General features: G+C 38.7%; 1 protein-coding gene across 3 annotated transcripts in view; it reads right to left on the bottom strand.

Annotated features, from left to right (window-relative positions):
- PEX5L (peroxisomal biogenesis factor 5 like) overlaps positions 1–20,585 on the bottom strand; it is a 164,335-nt gene that overhangs the window by 15,092 nt on the left and 128,658 nt on the right. For all 3 annotated transcript variants that reach the window (XM_072142740.1, XM_072142741.1, XM_072142742.1), the window contains one exon: positions 6,442–6,528. In XM_072142740.1, coding sequence (XP_071998841.1) covers positions 6,442–6,528 — 87 coding nt within the window. The remainder of the gene's footprint in view (positions 1–6,441; positions 6,529–20,585) is intronic.

Raw genomic sequence — 20,585 nt, 5'->3', positions numbered from 1 at the left:
AAATAATTAGATAGAAAACAACATACAGGCAATAAAAACATCTAAAAAATGCAACCCAATATGTTGCATTGCACACTGTGCTCCTGGGAGTACAAAGCAGGGCTACAGTGACATCCCCCTCAACACCACCTAAGAATGCTAGGATATGAAAAGAGCAAGCCAACTCAAAGCAATGCAACATACTATACAAATCCAACAATATCTCCTACAGTAATCTAGATCAAAATGCATGAATATACAAATAACATCAACGACCAATAAAAAGCGATGGAAACAATGTAAAGTGCAAGAGTGTAGCAGCAAAGAGGTCAAGCGTGTGAAAGATAAATGCTTTTCACATGCTATGGATTGTATAGTAGAAAATGAAAAAATACAAAATGGCTAAGTCTCACAATAAGTAGTAGGTAGGTGGGGGGGGGGGGGAAGCCATCAAGAGAGATTGGGGGTAGTAGCCATCAATACCTGGAGATATTCTTTAAAAAAAAGTGTTGCTTTTTTTCAAAAATACCAAGATTGTTAAATGTACCATATATTGTTGTTCATGGAAATAGTCACTAGAATTTCTTGGTGGAATTCAGATGTTTATGCTGCTGTATGTTTTTTGTTAAAAAATAAATGTGAATACCATATATACTCGAGTATAAGCCTAGTTTTTCAGCACAAAAAATGTGCTGAAAACCCAAACTCGCCTTATACTCGAGTTAAAAAAATTATTAAAACTCACCTTTCCCGCTTCCCCCGATGCTGGCTATATACTGGGGAAGGGGGCAGGCTATATACTGGGGGGGGGGGCAGGTGCTGGCTACATACTATGGGGCAGGGTCAAGCAGGCTATATACTGGGTAGGCTGTGACCAATGAACTTCCCACCCTCGGCTTATACTCAAGTCAATAGGTTATCCCAGGGTTTTGTGGTAAAATTAGGGGCCTCGGCTTATACTTGAGTCGGCTTATACTTGAGTATATACGGTACTTGTTCATGAAAAAATAAGACCTCTCCTGAAAATAATACCTAGTGCATAATAAGACCCAGACCATTGGGCAAAAATTAATACTAGGCCCTATTTTTTGTAATCTGAAATGCGTCGCTTTATATGGTTATAACTTTTGAACACTTTGGTAAATTAAAGTGTTTTTTAGATTGTTTTTCATTACATTCAGGTACTTCATGTTAGTGGTAATTTTTTTCTGATATGTTTTGTGTTTATTTATTAAAAAATTATTATTATCTTTATCAAAAGATCACATGTTTACCACCCAAATTAGTTAGTAAATAGCATTTCCCATATATCTGCTTTATGTTTTTATAATTTTTAAATGTCTGGATAATTTATTTTGATTACTGCTCACTCCCCCTGTTTACCGACGCAGGTTCAGCTCCAGCGAGGAGCTGAACTGCCATCAGCTGCATGATGTAGTATTACTGCATGGAGAGCTAAGTTACGGCCCTCCATGCAGTAATAGTAGTTCAAGGAGTTCAAAGAGGTTAATGATTGGTAGAGGGTCAAATACTTATTTTTCTCAGCAAAATGCAGCTAAATTTATATAATTTATACAATGTGATTTTCTGGATTTTATTTTTGATAAACTGTCTCTAAAATGAATCTACCCTTAAGATTATAGACTATTCATGCAAACTTACAAAATCAGCCAGGGATGAAATAATTATTTCATTCACTGTATTTTGCTGACTAATTGTCCCATATTGAAGAGCCAACTCTGCTATGTTTGTGGAGTCAGTGAAAACAGTTCAGCAAGATCAATGGCCTTATGTCAGCCATAGCCTGGAACTTCAGCTCTGCTATAACTCTCACTTGCATCATTGGACTCTGCCAAGCCACCTGTTCATCAGAGTCTTTAAGCACTTCTGCCACAGTGCCACTGTCTGTCCTTGTCCTTTTATGACATTACTGGTTAACAGCTTCATGAACCTACCACAGCCATAGGAGGGGGAACCACAACTTGCACATTGTACTTTGATACTTAACTTTTAAAAGGAAGACTACAGTAGCTTCTTACTAGTTTTATACTCCCGTTATGTGAAATGTAGAATTTCTATGGTATATGGAGTGGTATAAAACACATAAAGGAAGATGTACATTGATTAAGTAAGTTTTTCTAGAGATGTATGAGAGCTTGTGTTATCATTTTCATTTAACAGTTACAAATTCTGTTAAACTTTGGTAATATGTATATTCTGTTCTTTACTCACACAAGACAGGTGACAACTGAAGGACTTATAATGCCATGGTCCAACAACAAAGAGTTGATAAAGAAAACTGAGCATGTGCGACTCAGCTTCCTCTCCAATGATAAATATCCTATGCCATAACCATAAGCATGTATATAAGTAAATCTAGCTCAGATAATGAACTTGTGAGATTTCTAATGAGGGGGAAGCAGGTGCACATCATCTTTATTACCGCTGTTCTGCCAGGACAAGGGCACCATAACATCTGATACATTTACAGATTTAATCAAGTGAGAATTAGGAAGAAATAGCAAAGACTTGATTTGATGCAAATTTTAAAACAGGAAATTAGGAGCTGAGAAAATTGGGAAATGTGGAGAATCATGACCTATTCTCAGAAGCAGAGAACATATGGCTAATGACAAAAACACATTTATAATAGGAGGAAAGGGTTTTCAATTTGTGAATCATTACCATATATTACTTCCCAGGTAGTGAGCTATGTTGTAAGAGGTGTCAGACCTAATACAATGTTTTTGCACCTTATTTTTCCCTCTGTGCAACAGCATACAAAATAAGTAAGAACATGCAAATCACAGAGGCAGCCATAGGCCCCATCTCCACCTCGCTGTAGTTCCATTCTTTATTGAGGTTGACTATGTCTAAGACGATGTGCTGGAATGCATAGAGGGCAATTTATTATTTTTGGCGCAGGATGGCGCTAGAACCGTTCTATATTTTTCAGTGGGATATAAGTTTGTAATGCAAGGGATTTATGAATTGCTGCACAGACTGAAAGATTAAGAACTCCCTAGACTAACTTTTAGCTGGGCTATTTTGTTGAAAAAATAGAAAACTGGTGGATTTACAAGTGGCAACAAAATCTTGCGAACAAGTTGAAAGTGTCGGAAAACACCAATATTATGGCGGCAACACTTCATAAATTCAGGTGCAAGAGGCGCAGAGAGGAAAGAAAAAACTCAGTAAAGAAGAACATTTGCCTTGGGGTGCTGGCAATTGTCTTCTATATTATTTCTATGGTCTTCGGGGCTTTCTCTGTGCAATATCAAGTAATCAAGTAAATGCCAGAACTGTGACAAAATTCAGCATTTCTTAAAATTTGGATACATATTTGGGGGGGATTTATTAATGTGTCCCAATTCCGTTAGTTTAGTGGAGGAAAACCCTAGTCATTTTCTGCACCAGATTTATCACTGTTAATGAATCTGGTGCAAGATTCGGTTTCCAGTTTAGACCTACTTTAAAGTGGTCTAAACTCTGTGACACAATTTTTGTGTCTCAAAAGCCTTGATAACTGTGGTGTAAGGCTTTTCACACAGTTTTTTCGGTGCAAAACCACCAGAATTGTGGCGCAAGTGTGTTAATACATCCCCCCATTGAATTTTTCAATGTATATCACTTTTGATCAACCCCTTTAAATACTGGCAGATTAAATTATTAATATGCTAACATGTTTTACATTGCCTTCTTATTGTGATGGCAAAGCAGATAAACACAGAATGGATGAATTTACTTGTCAGTCCAGATGACTACAGAATTGCCCCCCATAATGGATAGCCTCAGAATCTGTAGCTGATATGTAGTCCTTAAATGTATTGTTCCCCAGTATGCCTATCATTCATCTTCCCATACCAACAATATCTATAAATAAAGCCTTATGGAATGAATCCTATGGAATGAACATCATCTCCCTTAGACTATTTTATCCACCACAGATACTTCAGCGATGAATAATGTTTCCTGTTTTGTGCTGATATCATCTGTCACCTTCATCTGAATCTCATATTTCTTATAGTAAAATGTTGATTTTGTGCAGAAGATGAAAATAGCCCAGTACGATTCTATCGGATTATAAATTTGCGTCTTGTGAAAAATGTTTCGCTTCTATGTTTATGATTTCAGAAGAGGTGACAGGTAAGAGTAGATTAAAATCATATCTTCTAAAAATAAATGGTTAAATCTTAAAAGACTTGATGCATTATCAACTTGCTTAATTCCCTATACCAAACCCTAAAAAAAGAGAAAAAGTCTTAAGTTGACACTAACCCCATTTCTTATCATTCTACAAAAGTAGAAATAAAGTTGGATTATCTATTATAATACATCACAGACTTTAATTCAGGGAATCACACTGGACCGCCTTCTGACAGCTCTCTGCTCTCCAGAACCTAAGTGATTCTAGCGGCCACCACTTGTCATACATAAGGCTGACGAGACACCTTGCATTGACTATACAAGGTGGGGAGCTCTAAACGCTTCTTCCTCTGTGATTGAACTCATGCATCAGATTTCAAGAGATCTAGTGATGTCTCTACATGAAGGACCATTCATTACAGTGAAGGGGTCTTTCTGAGGAAGAGAGAGCTTGACTTAAGTGTTAAACTCCCCACCTCCTTGACTTTATTCAACCATTTCACATCTCACTTCAAAGTTGATTTTCTGGATGATGCCACCACACTGGGTCATGAAAGAAATATGATCTGGAAGGTGTTCAGCTGCTTGGTAACATACTGGTAATGGTTTATTAGGTCAATCTCTGCTGACAGGTTCCTTTTAGGTCATATACTAAAAACCAAAGTACTAAATACACCATTATTATACCTCTTTTTAGTGCAAGGGTCTTTGCTACATTTTTATTATGTTTTACTATTCTTAACGTGTATGGGAGAAGAGGCTAATAGATCTAATAGTGATACTTACTTGCTATGTGTTATTGAAATTGATTTTAATTGACATGTCATATACACTCACTGGCCACTTTATTAGGTACACCATGCTAGTAACGGGTTGGACCCCCTTTTGCCTTCAGAACTGCCTCAATTCTTCGTGGCATAGATTCAACAAGGTGCTGGAAGCATTCCTCAGAGATTTTGGTCCATATTGGCATCACACAGTTGCCACAGATTTGTCGGCTGCACATCCATGATGCGAATCTCCCGTTCCACCACATCCCAAAGATGCTCTATTGGATTGAGATCTGGTGACTGTGGAGGCCATTTGAGTCCAGTGAACTCATTGTTATGTTCAAGAAACCAGTCTGAGATGATTCCAGCTTTATGACATGGCGCATTATCCTGCTGAAAGTAGCCATCAGATGTTGGGTACATTGTGGTCATAAAGGGATGGACATGGTCAGCAACAATACTCAGGTAGGCTGTGGCGTTGCAACGATGCTCAATTGGTACCAAGGGGCCCAAAGAGTGCCAAGAAAATATTCCCCACACCATGACACCACCACCACCAGCCTGAACCGTTGATACAAGGCAGGATGGATCCATGCTTTCATGTTGTTGACGCCAAATTCTGACCCTACCATCCAAATGTCGCAGCAGAAATCGAGACTCATCAGACCAGGCAACGTTTTTCCAATCTTCTACTGTCCAATTTCGATGAGCTTGTGCAAATTGTAGCCTCAGTTTCCTGTTCTTAGCTGAAAGGAGTGGCACCCGTTGTGGTCTTCTGCTGCTGTAGCCCATCTGCCTCAAAGTTCGACGTACTGTGCGTTCAGAGATGCTCTTCTGCCTACCTTGGTTGTAACGGGTGGCAATTTGAGTTACTGTTACCTTTCTATCAGCTCGAACTAGTCTGCCCATTCTCCTCTGACCTTTGGCATCAACAAGGCATTTCCGCCCACAGAACTGCCTCTCACTGGATGTTTTTTCTTTTTCGGACCATTCTCTGTAAACCCTAGAGATGGTTGTGCGTGAAAATCCCAGTAGATCAGCAGTTTCTGAAATACTCAGACTAGCCCCTCTGGCACCAACAACCATGCCACGTTCAAAGGCACTCAAATCACCTTTCTTCCCCATACTGATGCTCGGTTTGAACTGCAGGAGATTGTCTTGACCATGTCTACATGCCTAAATGCACTGAGTTGCCGCCATGTGATTGGCTGATTAGAAATTAAGTGTTAACGAGCAGTTGGACAGGTGTACCTAATAAAGTGGCCGGTGAGTGTACATATCATATCATATCATGCAAGGTTATTTATATATTTCATGTGTATTGTGTTTTATCATTAAATCATGTACTTCCTTTTTCCAATAGTGCTGTGCTAATTTTACTTGTACGGCTATCAATATGCCGTACTCATCAAAAGGTCCAAAAATCCAATAAATCAATAACAAGCAGATTAAATATATACAGTAGTTGACTAATATCATTTATCGCACAGGATCATCCTGGAAGGACATGAAGATGCATTAGGTAATTCTATATGGGACACATTACCTCAACTGCAGCCTTTGCTCTTTCAAATTCCTCCTCCAATGATTGGTTTCTAGACAAACATGCTCCTCCCAGACGGGAACCTCTTCCCTAAAAAACAAAACATTTACATAATTATTATAAAGTTATGGAGTACAATTAGTTCCATGGTGCTGTACAATCAATAAGGGATTCACATACATTACATTAGAACAGGAACAAATACAAGTACAAATACAAGACTACAGTGTTCAGGAGACAAGTGGGTGGAGGACCCTGCCCGTGGGGGCTCACAATCTATATGGGGGGAAAATGGAGACATTAGGTGGGTTTTCAGGTTACATTTGAACAATTGGAAAGTGGGGAACAGTCTGACACATTTCGGTAGAGAGTTCCAGAGTATGGGAGATGCATGGGAAAAGTCCTGGATGCGGTTGTGAGAAGAATGGATGGTAATAGAGTGAAGCTGAAGGTCCTGTGAGGAACAGAGATTACATGGGGGGTGGTATTGGCTGATGAGATAAATGGAGCAGACAGGTTGTGGATGGATTTGTATGTCATCGAGATGAAGTTGGCTTAAAGGCTCCAAGGCAGCAAACTTTAAGGACTGGGAAGAGTCTGGAGCCATGAATTGCGATGGTTACGGATGTGTTAGGTGTGTATTTATTAATATGGCATTCTGTAGAACCGATCATTGGCATAATCAATGATTGATATTGAAATGGTTAATGCAGAGTTCTGTTTACTAGACATACTGAAGACCCATGTACAATTTCAGTTCTGAATTCATTAGTTTACTAGTACAATAAACTTTATCTAATCTGTAGTTTGTTGTTTCATAAATGTGTAAAGAACAAAAATAGATGAGCACAATATGGAGTAACACTAAGGGGGGCATTGATCATAGTTTTTTAGACAGTTTTTTTGCCATATTTTTGCACAATTTTTTGGCACAGTTAGTAAATTTTCGCTAATTTGCGACTTTTTTTGGGTGCAAGCATAAGTTTGGCACTTAGTGGTTCTAAGTGTCTGCACCTTATCTGACATAGTGAATGGCTGTTATACAGATGTTTGCAGGCATCTATCACTATTTTGCGCCTAAAAAGTATTAAAAAAAAGTCGCAAAAATACATCTGCTCTGAGCAGGTGCACTTGAAAAACACCTCACTTTTCATAACAAAGGTCAACGCTTCCCAAATGAAAAATGAACTTTATGCAACATAGAAAAAATACTTCATCACAGTTTTAAAATGTAAAATTTCATCATTTTCCATAGGATCATATTTTTGAGTGGGATTATTGTCAATATTAATGTGCAGATGTTGAAAATGTTATCAGACTCCATTTCCTGTACATTATAATAAAAAAGTCAAAGACTCATTTGAGCAAGAATTTTTTATTTTTTAAATATCTGTAACTTTTAGTATCTACAATATAATGTAGTCTGGACAGTGTACAAGCTGTTACTTTTTTGTGCAAAAATTTTCGCCCTAAATGATCTGTCACCTTTTTTCAATCTCGTTTCATTATTGTTCACAAATGAGATCTACTTTGTAGTGTAATAATTTGAGACAAATTTGGCTCAAAATTATGTGCAAATGAATCATATAATTCAATTCAAAAACTCATCTACTAAGGCAAAATCAATCATAAATCGCAAGCCAAAAAAAAATCAAACAAGGTGCAAAAATAGGCGAACCTGAGACTCACTATGATTAATGTCCCCCTAAATCCTAAATTCTGAGACTTAACACCAGAATAGAAAATAGTGACATTTATGAATCAACAAACTTACTAATACATCAAAATTAAAAATACATTGGGGGTCATTTGTCTTTATTTTAAATTTTTTGCGCTTTTTTGTGACTTTTTGAAATGTGCACCGAAGTACACCGGCCATTAGTTTATCGTCAGTAAGATACATTTATCTTCTATTCCTGATGTGCAAAATGTCCCAAATGACATTTATCTCCAAACTGTCTACAATTTGATACATTTTGTGGAGCAAAAAACTCCAGCCAAATCCATACTGAAGGAAAACTTAGGAGGTGGAAAGAAGTGACTTGAAATATTTGTGTGACATTTTTGAGACATTTCATAAAAAAGTAGCAAAAAGAAAACTAATTAAATAGACAAATTTAACAAAAGCTAAAAGACAAAATAATAAATAAGAAGGTGCTCAGATGTGAAAAAGATGGGCAAAAATTATCAATAAAACACAAAGAAAATATAAATGACCCCCATTGTATGGCATTTATCAAATTTTGGCACAGGGTCGGTGATTTTTGTGCACAATTTGTTTACACTAGGATGTATAGATTGTAGCTTAAAGGGTAAATAAATTTGAGCACGACCACAAAGGTTTAGAGCTGTCTCCACATTCATGATGGTGAAATAGGACTCAGTGAGCAGCTATTTGCAGCTCTAAGTGTGTAAGTGTGGGGAAACTAGAAGCACAGGAAAAGAGTTGTTATTTCAAAGTTGCGCTCAAATTGGACACCCAAAAAGAGGAAAGGCGTAGGTGTTGGAAAAGAACAAATATTGTGGTACCAACACAACAGGCACTGCAAAGCAAATAAAAACCACCAGTATTCTGGCGGAAAGTCAATAATAAACGTCCCCCATTAAATCTTACAGAACAGAAGGGGAACCTCCCATAATACTGGGGCAAATAAAGTGCAAAGATATAAAAACACAATAAGAAATCCAATAGCGCCAAACCAATTAAAAACAATGGGGGATATTTATCAGGGGTTCTGTGCAACATCAGTGGTAGCACGGAGAAGCACGGAAATAATCACAAATTCTAGCTTATTGCTAGCGAGGGTCAATGGGGAGTGGGCCGGCAAAGGGCGCAGTCATTGCAGCCAGAGAATTTTCATATGTGAAGTCGGCAGCTGTAGGGCTTGGCATAGATATAAACTTGATGCATCCGGCTGCTCCCTTTAAATTGCACTTTGACTTCTTTTTTTAGGCTATAGGATTTATTATTTGAATGCTAAATATATAGTGCTCTTATATCTGTACTACATACCAGACAATCTAGAACTTTAAGGGACTAGAAGAGAAGGGAAAAACCTTGATACACAGTAGTAACGCAGTATGTGGTGAAATATTTAGAGGGCTCAACAAGCATGTCTTAAATCGATCAGTATTCAAAAAGATATTTTGGACATAAATCAACTACTGGTTACTTTGTCCTCTTGTAATATGTAATGTATTAATTTCATCTCATTAATAAGATGGGTTTCCCTCACATCTCCTATCCCCTTTATGTTGGATTCCTTGAGATAAACTATTAGGTTCTGCATCTACAGCTCCAGATGGAAGTTTTGATTTACAGGACACTTTTTATGCTGACAGTTCACAGTTGTACAATTGTAGAGTTGATCCAGCTGTGACTCCGTCTTAATTATCATGGGAGCCCACACCTTATTGAGGGCATATGACCATGTCATTAGGGAAATTCAATGAGTTTGAGGTACTCAGGCATAGAAAGTTAAACCCGGCTGTGCTGGGGGTAATTCAATCCCTCGTTTTCTTGCAGCAGAAGAGTAAACGGATTATAAGGTTTGGAGCCTTAAGACCTTTGAACAGTGATGGTGAACCATTTACACACCAGGTGCCCAAACTACAACCAAAGCCCACACAACAACTTAAGTAGTAGCTCCTTTCAATAATATTGGTGGCCAGAGGACAAGAGAAATTTGGATAATCATTATAGCTTCAGTCTATTTCAGAGGTATATTAACAGGTAGAATGACGAGCCCAAAGCAGGGGCTCTAATGATAATCCAGCTCTATCCACATCCCCTGACTCCTCCTGCAGTCACAGAGTCGCTTTAAAATAGGGTTGAAAACACACACATCCTGGGCTGCCTGGGACTGAAGGAGGAGGTCCTGTCTAAAGAACTCTGTGCTTGGGTGATTGCTTGGGTGCCCACCGAGAGGGCTCTGAGTGCCACTTCTGGCACCACTGCTATAGGTTCACCAACACTGCCTTTGGGTTTGAACAACCGTAATGAGCTTAGTGTATTTTTGTTGTTATACAGGGTGTGGCACAATCTTGTAGTTTAGGTATAAAAAAGGAGGTATATGATATGTATCTATGTCATTTTGGAGGTTGTGTTGAATGTATAATATCCTCCTTCCCACCCTTATATGTATATTATTATGCATCTGCGTGTACTAGCTAATTTGTTTTTAATGTTTTAGAATGTGAGTCCCAATTTTAGGAGTATATTTGGTTCACCTTGTTGCGGGAAACGGCACCTGTTGCTGCGGCTTGTACCCTCCGTGTGTGTCACTACTAATGAAGATGCCTGTTGCACTGAAGCTGGTGAGTGCTGCAACTCTTTCTGCTATCATTCATCAACAAACTGTGGGGCTCATTTACTAAGGACAGTGCAAACTACACTATATGTGCATGGGGCGCAAGAGTCAGTACTTCTAGCACATGTTCTTCATGAACCTGGCTCTCCCTGCACTGCCCCGACAGAGTGCACCACTTGTTTTTGGTGCACCTTTAACATGGGCCACCACACTTTGTATGTTAAATCTGGCACACAGTCTGACTGAGCACCAGAACTCCCCATTCAGTGTCATGTTAAGAATAGTGCACCCGCAACACCAGTGGTGTAACTAGAGTCCACTGGGCCCCGGGACAAAATTCCTAATGGGCCCCACCCAATTATACCTAAAAAAAAACCTCAAAACCCTTTCTGCTCATATCATGCCCCCATATACCCCATGCCCTCCTGGTGCCATACCGTGCCCCTTTTATATTTAATCTGCCCTCCTGCTGCTCATGTCATGCCCCCATATAACTCATGCCCTCCTGGTGCCATACCATGCCCCTTTTATATTTAATCTGCCTTCCTGCTGCTCATATCATGCCCCCATATGCCGCATGTCCTCCTATTGCCATACCATGCCCCTTTTATATTTAATCTGCCCTCCTGCTGCTCGTATCATTACCCGATATGCCCCATGCCCTCCTGGTGCCACACCATTAGTGACAGCCCAGCCCCCCCTTCTGATGGGCCCAGTCGCGCTTGCACCCCCTGCGACTGCGATCGTTACGCCATTGTGCAACACAAAAGGGTCTTAAATACCTGTGCAAGCAGTTTGCACAGAAAAGAACTTGCAAAGTCCGAAAGAAAACAATAAATCTGGGCCATTGTGTATTATGCTGCCTGCTGAACATACGGCATTTGCATTTTCAGTCGTTTCTGGAGATAGATAGAAAGATTGATAGATAGATAGATGGCATATTGCTAGAATCTCATATGTTGGGTCAATGGTGTGACTGGCTAGAAGAAGCAAAATACAGCAGAAAGGACCAAAGTGTCTCAATGCTTTCCTAGAGCTTCTGGCAAAAGAAAGGGGACATAATTCTAAAAACGTTGTTATACTATTTTGCAAGTCTGCTGCTTTTCATGGTCAGAAAACTCTGGAAATTGCACTTTCACTCTTGTTGTCAGTAATGCGTGACTTGCTAGAGTTAATAATATTAATAATAATGATAATAAGCGTCATAATTATTATTAATGTTTTGTCTCCTTTTAAGCAAATGTACTGCACAGTAAAGGATGAGGTGAGCTCATTGTCAGCTGTTGTCGTGTTTCTGTATAAAACAAGGCAGTAAGTGATAGTTCTCACTAGATTTCATGCCATTTATGTGCGAGCTTTAACAACAAGATTTACAGTAAGAAGAAAACAATTTCTCAGACGTCTATCTGGTCGTAGACTGCATCAATCTAGGAGTTTTACGCTTTACTATTTGACCTTTACTGGTGTAGTCATGCATGTTTGCCGGCCTTTTATGATCTATTGAGTATGAAAGGTTTTAGGATGGAAGTCAGGAATGCATGTCCCTCAGGTTTTGTTAGAAATGAATATAACGGTTCAGTAACTGATTGAGTATGTGCTACACTTAAGCAATAGTACTGTACCTGTAAAAGAGAGCATATCACCAGAACATCTATTAGATTTTTTTATATAACATACATCTATAGATCCTACTCAGCCAATAAACTCTTATTTGCAAGGGTTTGTTCTGTCGCCCCAGTATTTGATATATAACAGATTTTTATATATTAATTAAAACTTTTGTCACTGTCATTCTATTGTCCGTGCATGGGCATGGATTGCATTGTTATCCATGAATATATATATAGAAGAAGCGGACAGCACTGCAAAATCAACAAATGGTGATCTTTATTGAAGTAAGTGGTGATGTTTTGGTGTTGTACACCTTTTTCATATTTTATATATAGAATACGTGTGTGTATCAGCTCCCCGCAACATCATTTTGCCTCTCTGGAGCAGGGCTGGCAGGCAAGTTCTGGTGACGCTATCATCTGCCAGCATCGCAGCTGAGAACAACAGAAGAGAAGAGGACTTCTGGGAAACAGGTATAGGAGAGTATCTGGTGCTTATAAGTTTTTAATTACGCTGCAAATAGAAGAGGGGGGTCTCAATAAGAGGGGGGAAATGAAAGAACCACAAATTATGAGAGAGATAAGCAAATGCTATAGATTGTCCCTGCCCACACTCTGGAATTTTATACTGACCATCATTGAGTTATGGTAGCTAAAACAGCAATAAAACTGAGTAAAATTGTGAAGTAAATGGTTAAAATTATTTTTATGGTGTAAACATCACTAGGGGATTGAGATTTGAGAATTTTCTTTCGTGGGAAAACCCCTTTCAGTGTTGTCCAAGCTACTAACCAAAATGTGTAAAATATTCATCTGTTCCAATCCTTGTTTCACTAAAACTGGCAATAAATAATAGCAAGATCATACACAGAGAGCATATGCTACTCTATTTCAGTTTCACCAGGCAAATTGTTCACACTAACAGCCTAAATGAATCTATTTTTACTGTAAAACATAAACTAAGCAGTAAGAAGTATAATAATAGACTGGACAGTCTAAAACCCAACAGATTTATCATTCAACATCAAATACATAAACTCAGCAACACAGATTTCTAGACTTTAACATTGATTTTAGCTATTCCTTACTTTAAGGCAATAATAGTAAATCTGTTTTATAATTTTAGCAAAGAACAGGAATAAATACAGAAATGTGGAAAAATGTTTTCCTTTGCCTCAGTTCACACAAGGTTTGTTGTAACACAATATTTGTGTTTAAAGCTTCATAAAATGCCTACAAAACGACTGCTTACTAAATGTGTACACATTGGGGCACACCGGAATGTCAGACGAGGATTCAGTTGTGCCGTGATTCTTTAAGATCGTGTGTCCAATTTCCTGCATGTGTCGCTTTCCCGTTGAGGTCCACCGGAGTTCACCTTCTTCTACCCGGTGCATGTGAATGGTGGTTTGTCCGAATCAGTCGGGTTGTCCGACATCCACAGCCCCCTGAATTGTGTCGCATGAAAACCGGCGCGGATGCGACACAATCCGATCATGCGCGCCAAAAACCTGGGGCAATTCAGGGCAAATTTGAAAAAAAAAAACGCAAAGCTCGACGGAAATGTGTCCAACGGACCCTTAGTAAATGTGCCCCATTATATTGCCCTCTTTAAAGTCATTTTGTAAAATGTGCACTTTTCCGCATACATTTATGTCATCTGTAAGTCATATTAAAAAGTCTATTGAAATGTAATATGCTATATCTGTAGTGTAGACCACACATCACATCCATGTACTCCAATAGCCATATATGAAACACTTAGGGGGTCATTTATCTTTTCCTTCCATAAGTGTTTTTGCGTCTTTTTGCTGCATAGTGGCTGTTTTGCGCCTATTTTGTGCTTTTTAGAATGTTACGCCTCAATTCGCTGTGTTTTGTTGCACCCTATTTGTCATTACATTGCACCTTTTCACAGATGTTGGTGCCCGATTTATTATACTATTGCGCCTATATGGAAGCAAATAATTGCGCAATAACACACCAGTTCTGACCATACTTAGGAAAGGCAATGGTATGATTTGTGCAACAAACTGCACTTTTTTTTTTTTTTTAAATTGTGCCTAATAAGGCGCAAAAAACTGCATTTGACATAGAGCCAAAACAACAAAAGACAAATGAGGTGCAAAAAATAGACTCACAACATGGGCAAAAAGAGTGCAGGGAAGGGGGAAATAAGATAAATGACCCCCTTGGTTCCTAGAAACATTGAAAAAAATATAGGGGGTCATTTACTAAGGGCCTGATTCGCGTTTTCCCGACATGTTTCCCGAATTTTTCCGATTAGGGCCGATTTTTCCTGAATTGCCTGGGATTTTGGCGGACGTGATCGGCGCCGACATGCATGCGACGGATTCGGAAAAACCGCCGCATTTAAAAAAAAAGTGTCGCTCGACACACGCTTACCTGCACCAAGGGTAGGACTGTGAAGTTCAGTGCAATCCGATGGTCTTCAGCGCAGCAGCGAAACCTGGTCGACGTCAGAGGAACGACCTTAGTGAATCCCGGCCGCACTCGAATCCACCGCAGAGAACGCGCCGCTGGATCGCGAATGGACCGGGTAAGTAATTCTGCCCCATAAAGTTAAAATCCGTTATTATAGTCAGGTCTGAGGAATCCAAACAGTGGGAAAACCCTATAGGTTCACCATGAGGAAATCTCCTAGTAGTGGGAAAGCAATTTGTGACGTAAGCATCTTAAATCTGCCTCAGTCCATTATGAAAGATAATTTACTGCGAGACAGCACAGACGCTGAATATATAAATATATCTCAATATAGCTACATTTTAGAGACTGAATACCAGCTCATCAATACTTAACGATCTGCTCCATTACAAGCCACAGAACACAAAGGTCATTTTCTAGAAGGAGAGGTGTAGGGGATTAGAACATTAGCTGAAAGCAGACCATTCCCATAAGCCTCTTAGTGACCCTGCACTGCTAGACATCGCCAGGATAATTATTACATTTCCACCATTGAACAGGCACAGAAAAGCAGCATACTTCAGGTGTCCTTAAGATGGGACTGGTCTCTCTAATAATACCGATAACCACTATGGAGAATAATTCACAATATTAAAAAAAATGCTTATTTGACCCTTTTCAAAAAATGTTAAATGGGCAATCTAGGGGGTTATTTATCTTAGGCTTTTCTCTTTTTTTCTCTTATATCTGCAATTTTTTTTTGGTGCAATTGTATATTTGCGCATATTTTTAACTCTCCTAGCTAAGTTAGTGTTGCTCCTGGTATAGCTTTAAAATCCAGATGTAGATGCATAACAAGTGAGATAAAATGTGATAAAATGGTGTTATTTTGGCACAAATTGGGGTTTAAAGTTGCAAATAAACTCCAGTCCCAATCAAGCCTAGGACTTTTGTGCAACTTTCTAATAAAATGTCGCAAAAACCCTTAGAATCAGTTGCCTGATGTATCAACCTCTAAGATAAATCAAACAAGTCCAAAACCAGGAATAAACGAAAAAAACACACACTCAAATGTCCTGACTAAAGATAAGTAACCCCTAGGAGTTTGATATTAATGACTTTTCCCTTGGGTCACCCACTCAGCAACCCTATGATCATGGTATTTGGGTGAGCTGCAACTATTCACTGTACATGTCCATTTCACTTGAATACCTGCTGCAGAACCATGTGGACGTATTGTTAATCACAAAAATATGTCTCAGTCCCTTAAATCGAATGACTGTGGGTGGTGCTAGCTGTTGATCCCACTAATCAAACATTAATATCTTACCCAAAGCACATTCAAATCCTAAAATACTCCATTAAGTGCAGATATTAAACATTTTCTTCTGAAAGACTGACTTTTAGATTTTCTAGAGAATGCACAAGGCCGCACTAGCCTACCAGACTAGCAGTGGATTGTACGGTGGGCCAAGACTCTAACCTGATTACAGGCCCTGGAGCTCCAGTTGTAGATAATCCAATTTGGAGGCTATTATAATACATGTCCTAGGGATTTATGGAAGGTAGGGCCCCAGTGTAATTTCATCTAGTGGGCCAAGGAACACCAGTCCAACATTGTGAATGCATATTTTACATGGTTGGTAAATGGATTCTACCACCAAAGACACTTTAGTCCCATCCACAAAATAGGGGATCAATGTTCCATTGGTGGGGTTTAAATAGCTGGCGCCCCCACCAGTTAGGGGTGAATGTATATAATTGTGAATGTGTGACTGCTTGGACCTCAAGTGATGAGACAAGAGAAGCATAATATAGGTAGTGGTAACGTAGGTAGGTATGAAACAGCAGGTTTCTCAAGCACATTTTTAATTCCATTTCCATTCCTCAATGGGTCTGTTGGAGATAAATGATGCAACTCAACAATCTTGAGTTATCAGATGGCATTAAAGCAGCAATGATGCACACAAATGACTTGCCACTCCATTAAAACAAGTTACATAGGACCCTCATTCTCCTGGGACATTCCCTTTAACAACCATGTTATTCTGCAGTGCTGTTTATATATCTAGGAACTAACATTATTTTACTATATGGTGTTAGTTCTTTCAACATGTAACACAGCTCGGTGTCATATATCCCTAATGTTATTTTTATGTTCTGAGACATATATCATTTGTTAATCAATTCTTCTTTTAGGCCTTGTTATTACTATGATTTTTTGATGTATTTAGAAATTTTCTGTATAGATTGATTTCAGACAATAGTTGGATTATGGGAATGGCTGATAATATACATTCTTTACTTATATTTGTTACATTAAAGGGAAACTGTCAGCAGAAATTGACATTGTAAACCACTCCTAGTATGATGTCAAGCAGCTAAATGCATTCCAGATTAGGTTTTTTTCATGCCCCAGTGTGGTAGCATCATCCAAGAAATAAACTTTTAAGTGAGATGTACAGTAATGTAGTCACCCCACTCCTCAGAATGTTCCCATTGCTGTAATTGATAGCCGTGCATCCAGGGACATCAACCAGATCTCCAAATGTCTTGTGAATTAATTCAATCACGGGACGGAAAGCGTTCTGAGGCAGCAGAGCTTGACTAAAGTACTAAACTCTCTGGGGGCATTTATTATGGCCTTGCAAACTGAAAACTGGCAGTGTTTTTTCTTCCTCTCTGCGCCTCTTGCCCCTGAATGTATGAAGTGTTGGTGCCATAATATTTTCCCAACACTCTCGACTTGTTCTATTTTCTACTTTTCCAACATGTTTTTTGGCGCAAAAATAGCCCAAGCTAAAAGCTGGTCTAGGGAGTTCTAAATCTTTCAGTCCGTGCACCAATTCATTAATCCATTGTGCCACAAACTTCCCACTGAAATATATAGAACGGTTCTAGCGCCACCCTGCGCCAAAAATAATAAATGCCCCTCTGTCTCCATGACTTTATACAACCAATTCATATCTCACTTCAAAGTTTATTTTCTAGATGATGGATTCACACTGAGCCATGAAAGGAACATGAACTGGCTGAACATGCTGAAACATACATTTCTGCTGATAGTTTCCCCTTGACTTTTTTTTATTTTGCTATTTTATCTGCTGAACCTAGCACATAGGGTATTATAAATGAGTAATGTAAAAAATAATGTATTTCTATCATTATGTATAGTATTTCACATTATGTTAGACACACTGAAAACCTGTTATTTGGATAGCTTAAAGCAAAACCCCTTTAAATTCTCTTGTCACTTTGCTTGTTATCAAAGGCCTATGCTGGCAGAGAACTATAGGAGTCACCGGAATCAGTCCATTAAAGGACATCTATCACCAAGATGAAAGACTGTATGCAAATGATCCTGAGGGGCTCCAGGCTCCATTAACACCTATTGAGCCTGGAGCCAATCAGGCTCATTTGCATACAGCCCTTCATCCTGATGGCAGATGCCCTTTAAGTACTGCTTTCTACACAGAGTTGTAATGTACTGCTGAAGCTCTTCACGATAATATGTTATGTTAAAAAAAAATCTTCAATTTTATTGCTCATTCTTATAGCTTAGCTTGCTCATGACTTCACAGACTGTGGTTATGCATTCACAGATAACAAGAAGCAGATGGTAAATTGAAGAAATGGATGCTTAAGTGACTTATCAATAGGTCAGCATATGGATGTGCCTCAGAATAACTTCAATTCCCTTAATACCTATTCCAGGTAGTTTAATGCACACTCTCAGCACCATTGTATTAGTGTTTCTCCTTAGAGCTTTTATAATGAGGCCTCTTTCTTCAGAAGGTTAAAAAAAACTTTAACTATGTTCTGGATGACTTTGCTAACGATTTAGTTCTAAAAGAGATCTATTATTTTTTACAATATATTTTGAAAAATGTATCCCAATAGGATGTTTTGTTTGTGGGTATCTGGATGATGTTCCCAGCTTCCAGAAATGCTACTATAGGGAATGTAAGGTGTTACATAGTTCTCAATAAAATTAGAGCAAAAGATACTCTATAATCTTTTGCTGGCGTGTGCTATAATTTTCAGTGGGATGTAAGTTTGTGGCGCAAGGGATAATGATTTGGCGCATGAACAAAAAAGTTTAGAACTGTCTGCCCATCATGAAGGTCAAATAGCTTTTAGCTGGTGTAGGTGTAGGTCAAACATTGCAGCACAAAACACAAAAGTCACAAGTTAGATGCGCCTGAAAAGTTTCCCAAGTGATTACATTCCCCTTTTCTTATAACTCTATTTTGTATTATTCCTTGGAAATATCAATGCGTAGTTATCCACTTGCAGCACTGAAGTGGAGCTGTTCACCAAATGGACCAACTACTCGGCTAACCACTCCAGTGGAAATCCTCTGCAACCCCCTTGTAAATGTCAAACGTTGTATTGTGTAGCTCCACCTACTTTTTACAAAATAATTCCAATACTGTGTCTTTCTTTAAATTTCTGAATACTTTAGGCTTCTATCTGAAATCTATTTAGAATTTAGTTTTTCTGTTATATCAAAGAAATTAAAAATGCTGTTGGAGGCTTTGGGACAGGTGTATAACATGAGACAGACCAATGTTTCATATTAACTAATGACAATTATTAAAATGAGATCATTACAATAAAATCGTCAATGGGATGCTTCTAACAAGACATCTAATTGGCCTATGATCAGCTTCCTCACAGTGCTTTTAGGGCTAGAACACTGATGGTCTATCCTTTAGGTCATCAGAATGGAGGGACCATGAAACCCATTGGATTAAGTTCTGAATAGCTGAGTTTCTGTACCAGGCCCAGTTGCACGTATCCTCAGCCTTAGACAAACAGTGAAGAGGCGGTAAGAGTTCTGGTAAGATCCACATCAATTTATTACTTTACTATTTAGAACTGTTTTATGTATTGATATGATAAAGCCTTACCAATAAGTAGGAAATTGAATGAAAGCAATCAAAAGTGTAATAAAGCCCCCAATACCAAGAATATGCAAAATACTACTATCTGCAGATAAAAATAATGAACTCCAAGTGTATTTTCAAGATTTTTATGTGATATATGCCACACATCCCTTTAGTACCCCATAGCATTATGATCTAATAATGTTATAGCAAATATTACCTGCACATACCTCCATATAAAAAACCATTCAAATGATGAATGCTTGATGGGGCTTTAAAGAAAGGGGGGTGGGGACATTAACTTAGCATTTTATGCGGCTGAAAACAAAACAATGTAATTTCCAAATGAGGAGCCACGGGAAGCATAAAATCCATTACATTCAAATTCTAATTTGGAAGAACTTTAGAAGTACAGCATCAAGAATAGAGCTGTCAGACACTCATCTACTATTTAACACGACAGGAGGCTGATTGTGTTGTCTCGACAACTGCCATTCTATATTCACGCTGGGTGTTTCTTACTTGTCAAGGCTGGCCTGCCATTAACCTGTCACTTTCCATGAGTGCCGAGATGCAGCTTCCTTGTGAATGAATGTAGGCTTGGACTGCAATTACTATGCAAATATTTTTTCCAATAGAAGTCATACTTCTTCTGAACATACAGAAGACTTGTTACACAGTCTCCTTCTGGCATGAATGTATAGCCTGTGGGGAGTCCTGTATGTGTTACATCCTTTTTGCTCGTATGCTGTGCTTACTGTGCAGTCATGTAAAATATGTATATGCTGTGAATATCCTATAAGTATTTCATGTAAGGTCAATAGCTGCAAAGAGTTTGTATGTTCTCTCCTTGTTTGCGTGGGTTTCCTCTGGGTCACCCGGTTTCCTGCCACACTCCAACACTTACTGGTAGG

This window comes from Engystomops pustulosus, chromosome 3, assembly GCF_040894005.1.
Source record: "Engystomops pustulosus chromosome 3, aEngPut4.maternal, whole genome shotgun sequence".
NCBI lineage: Eukaryota > Metazoa > Chordata > Amphibia > Anura > Leptodactylidae > Engystomops > Engystomops pustulosus.
The sequence above is the reverse complement of the archived record's forward strand: the minus strand, read 5'-3'. Positions and strand labels throughout refer to the sequence as shown.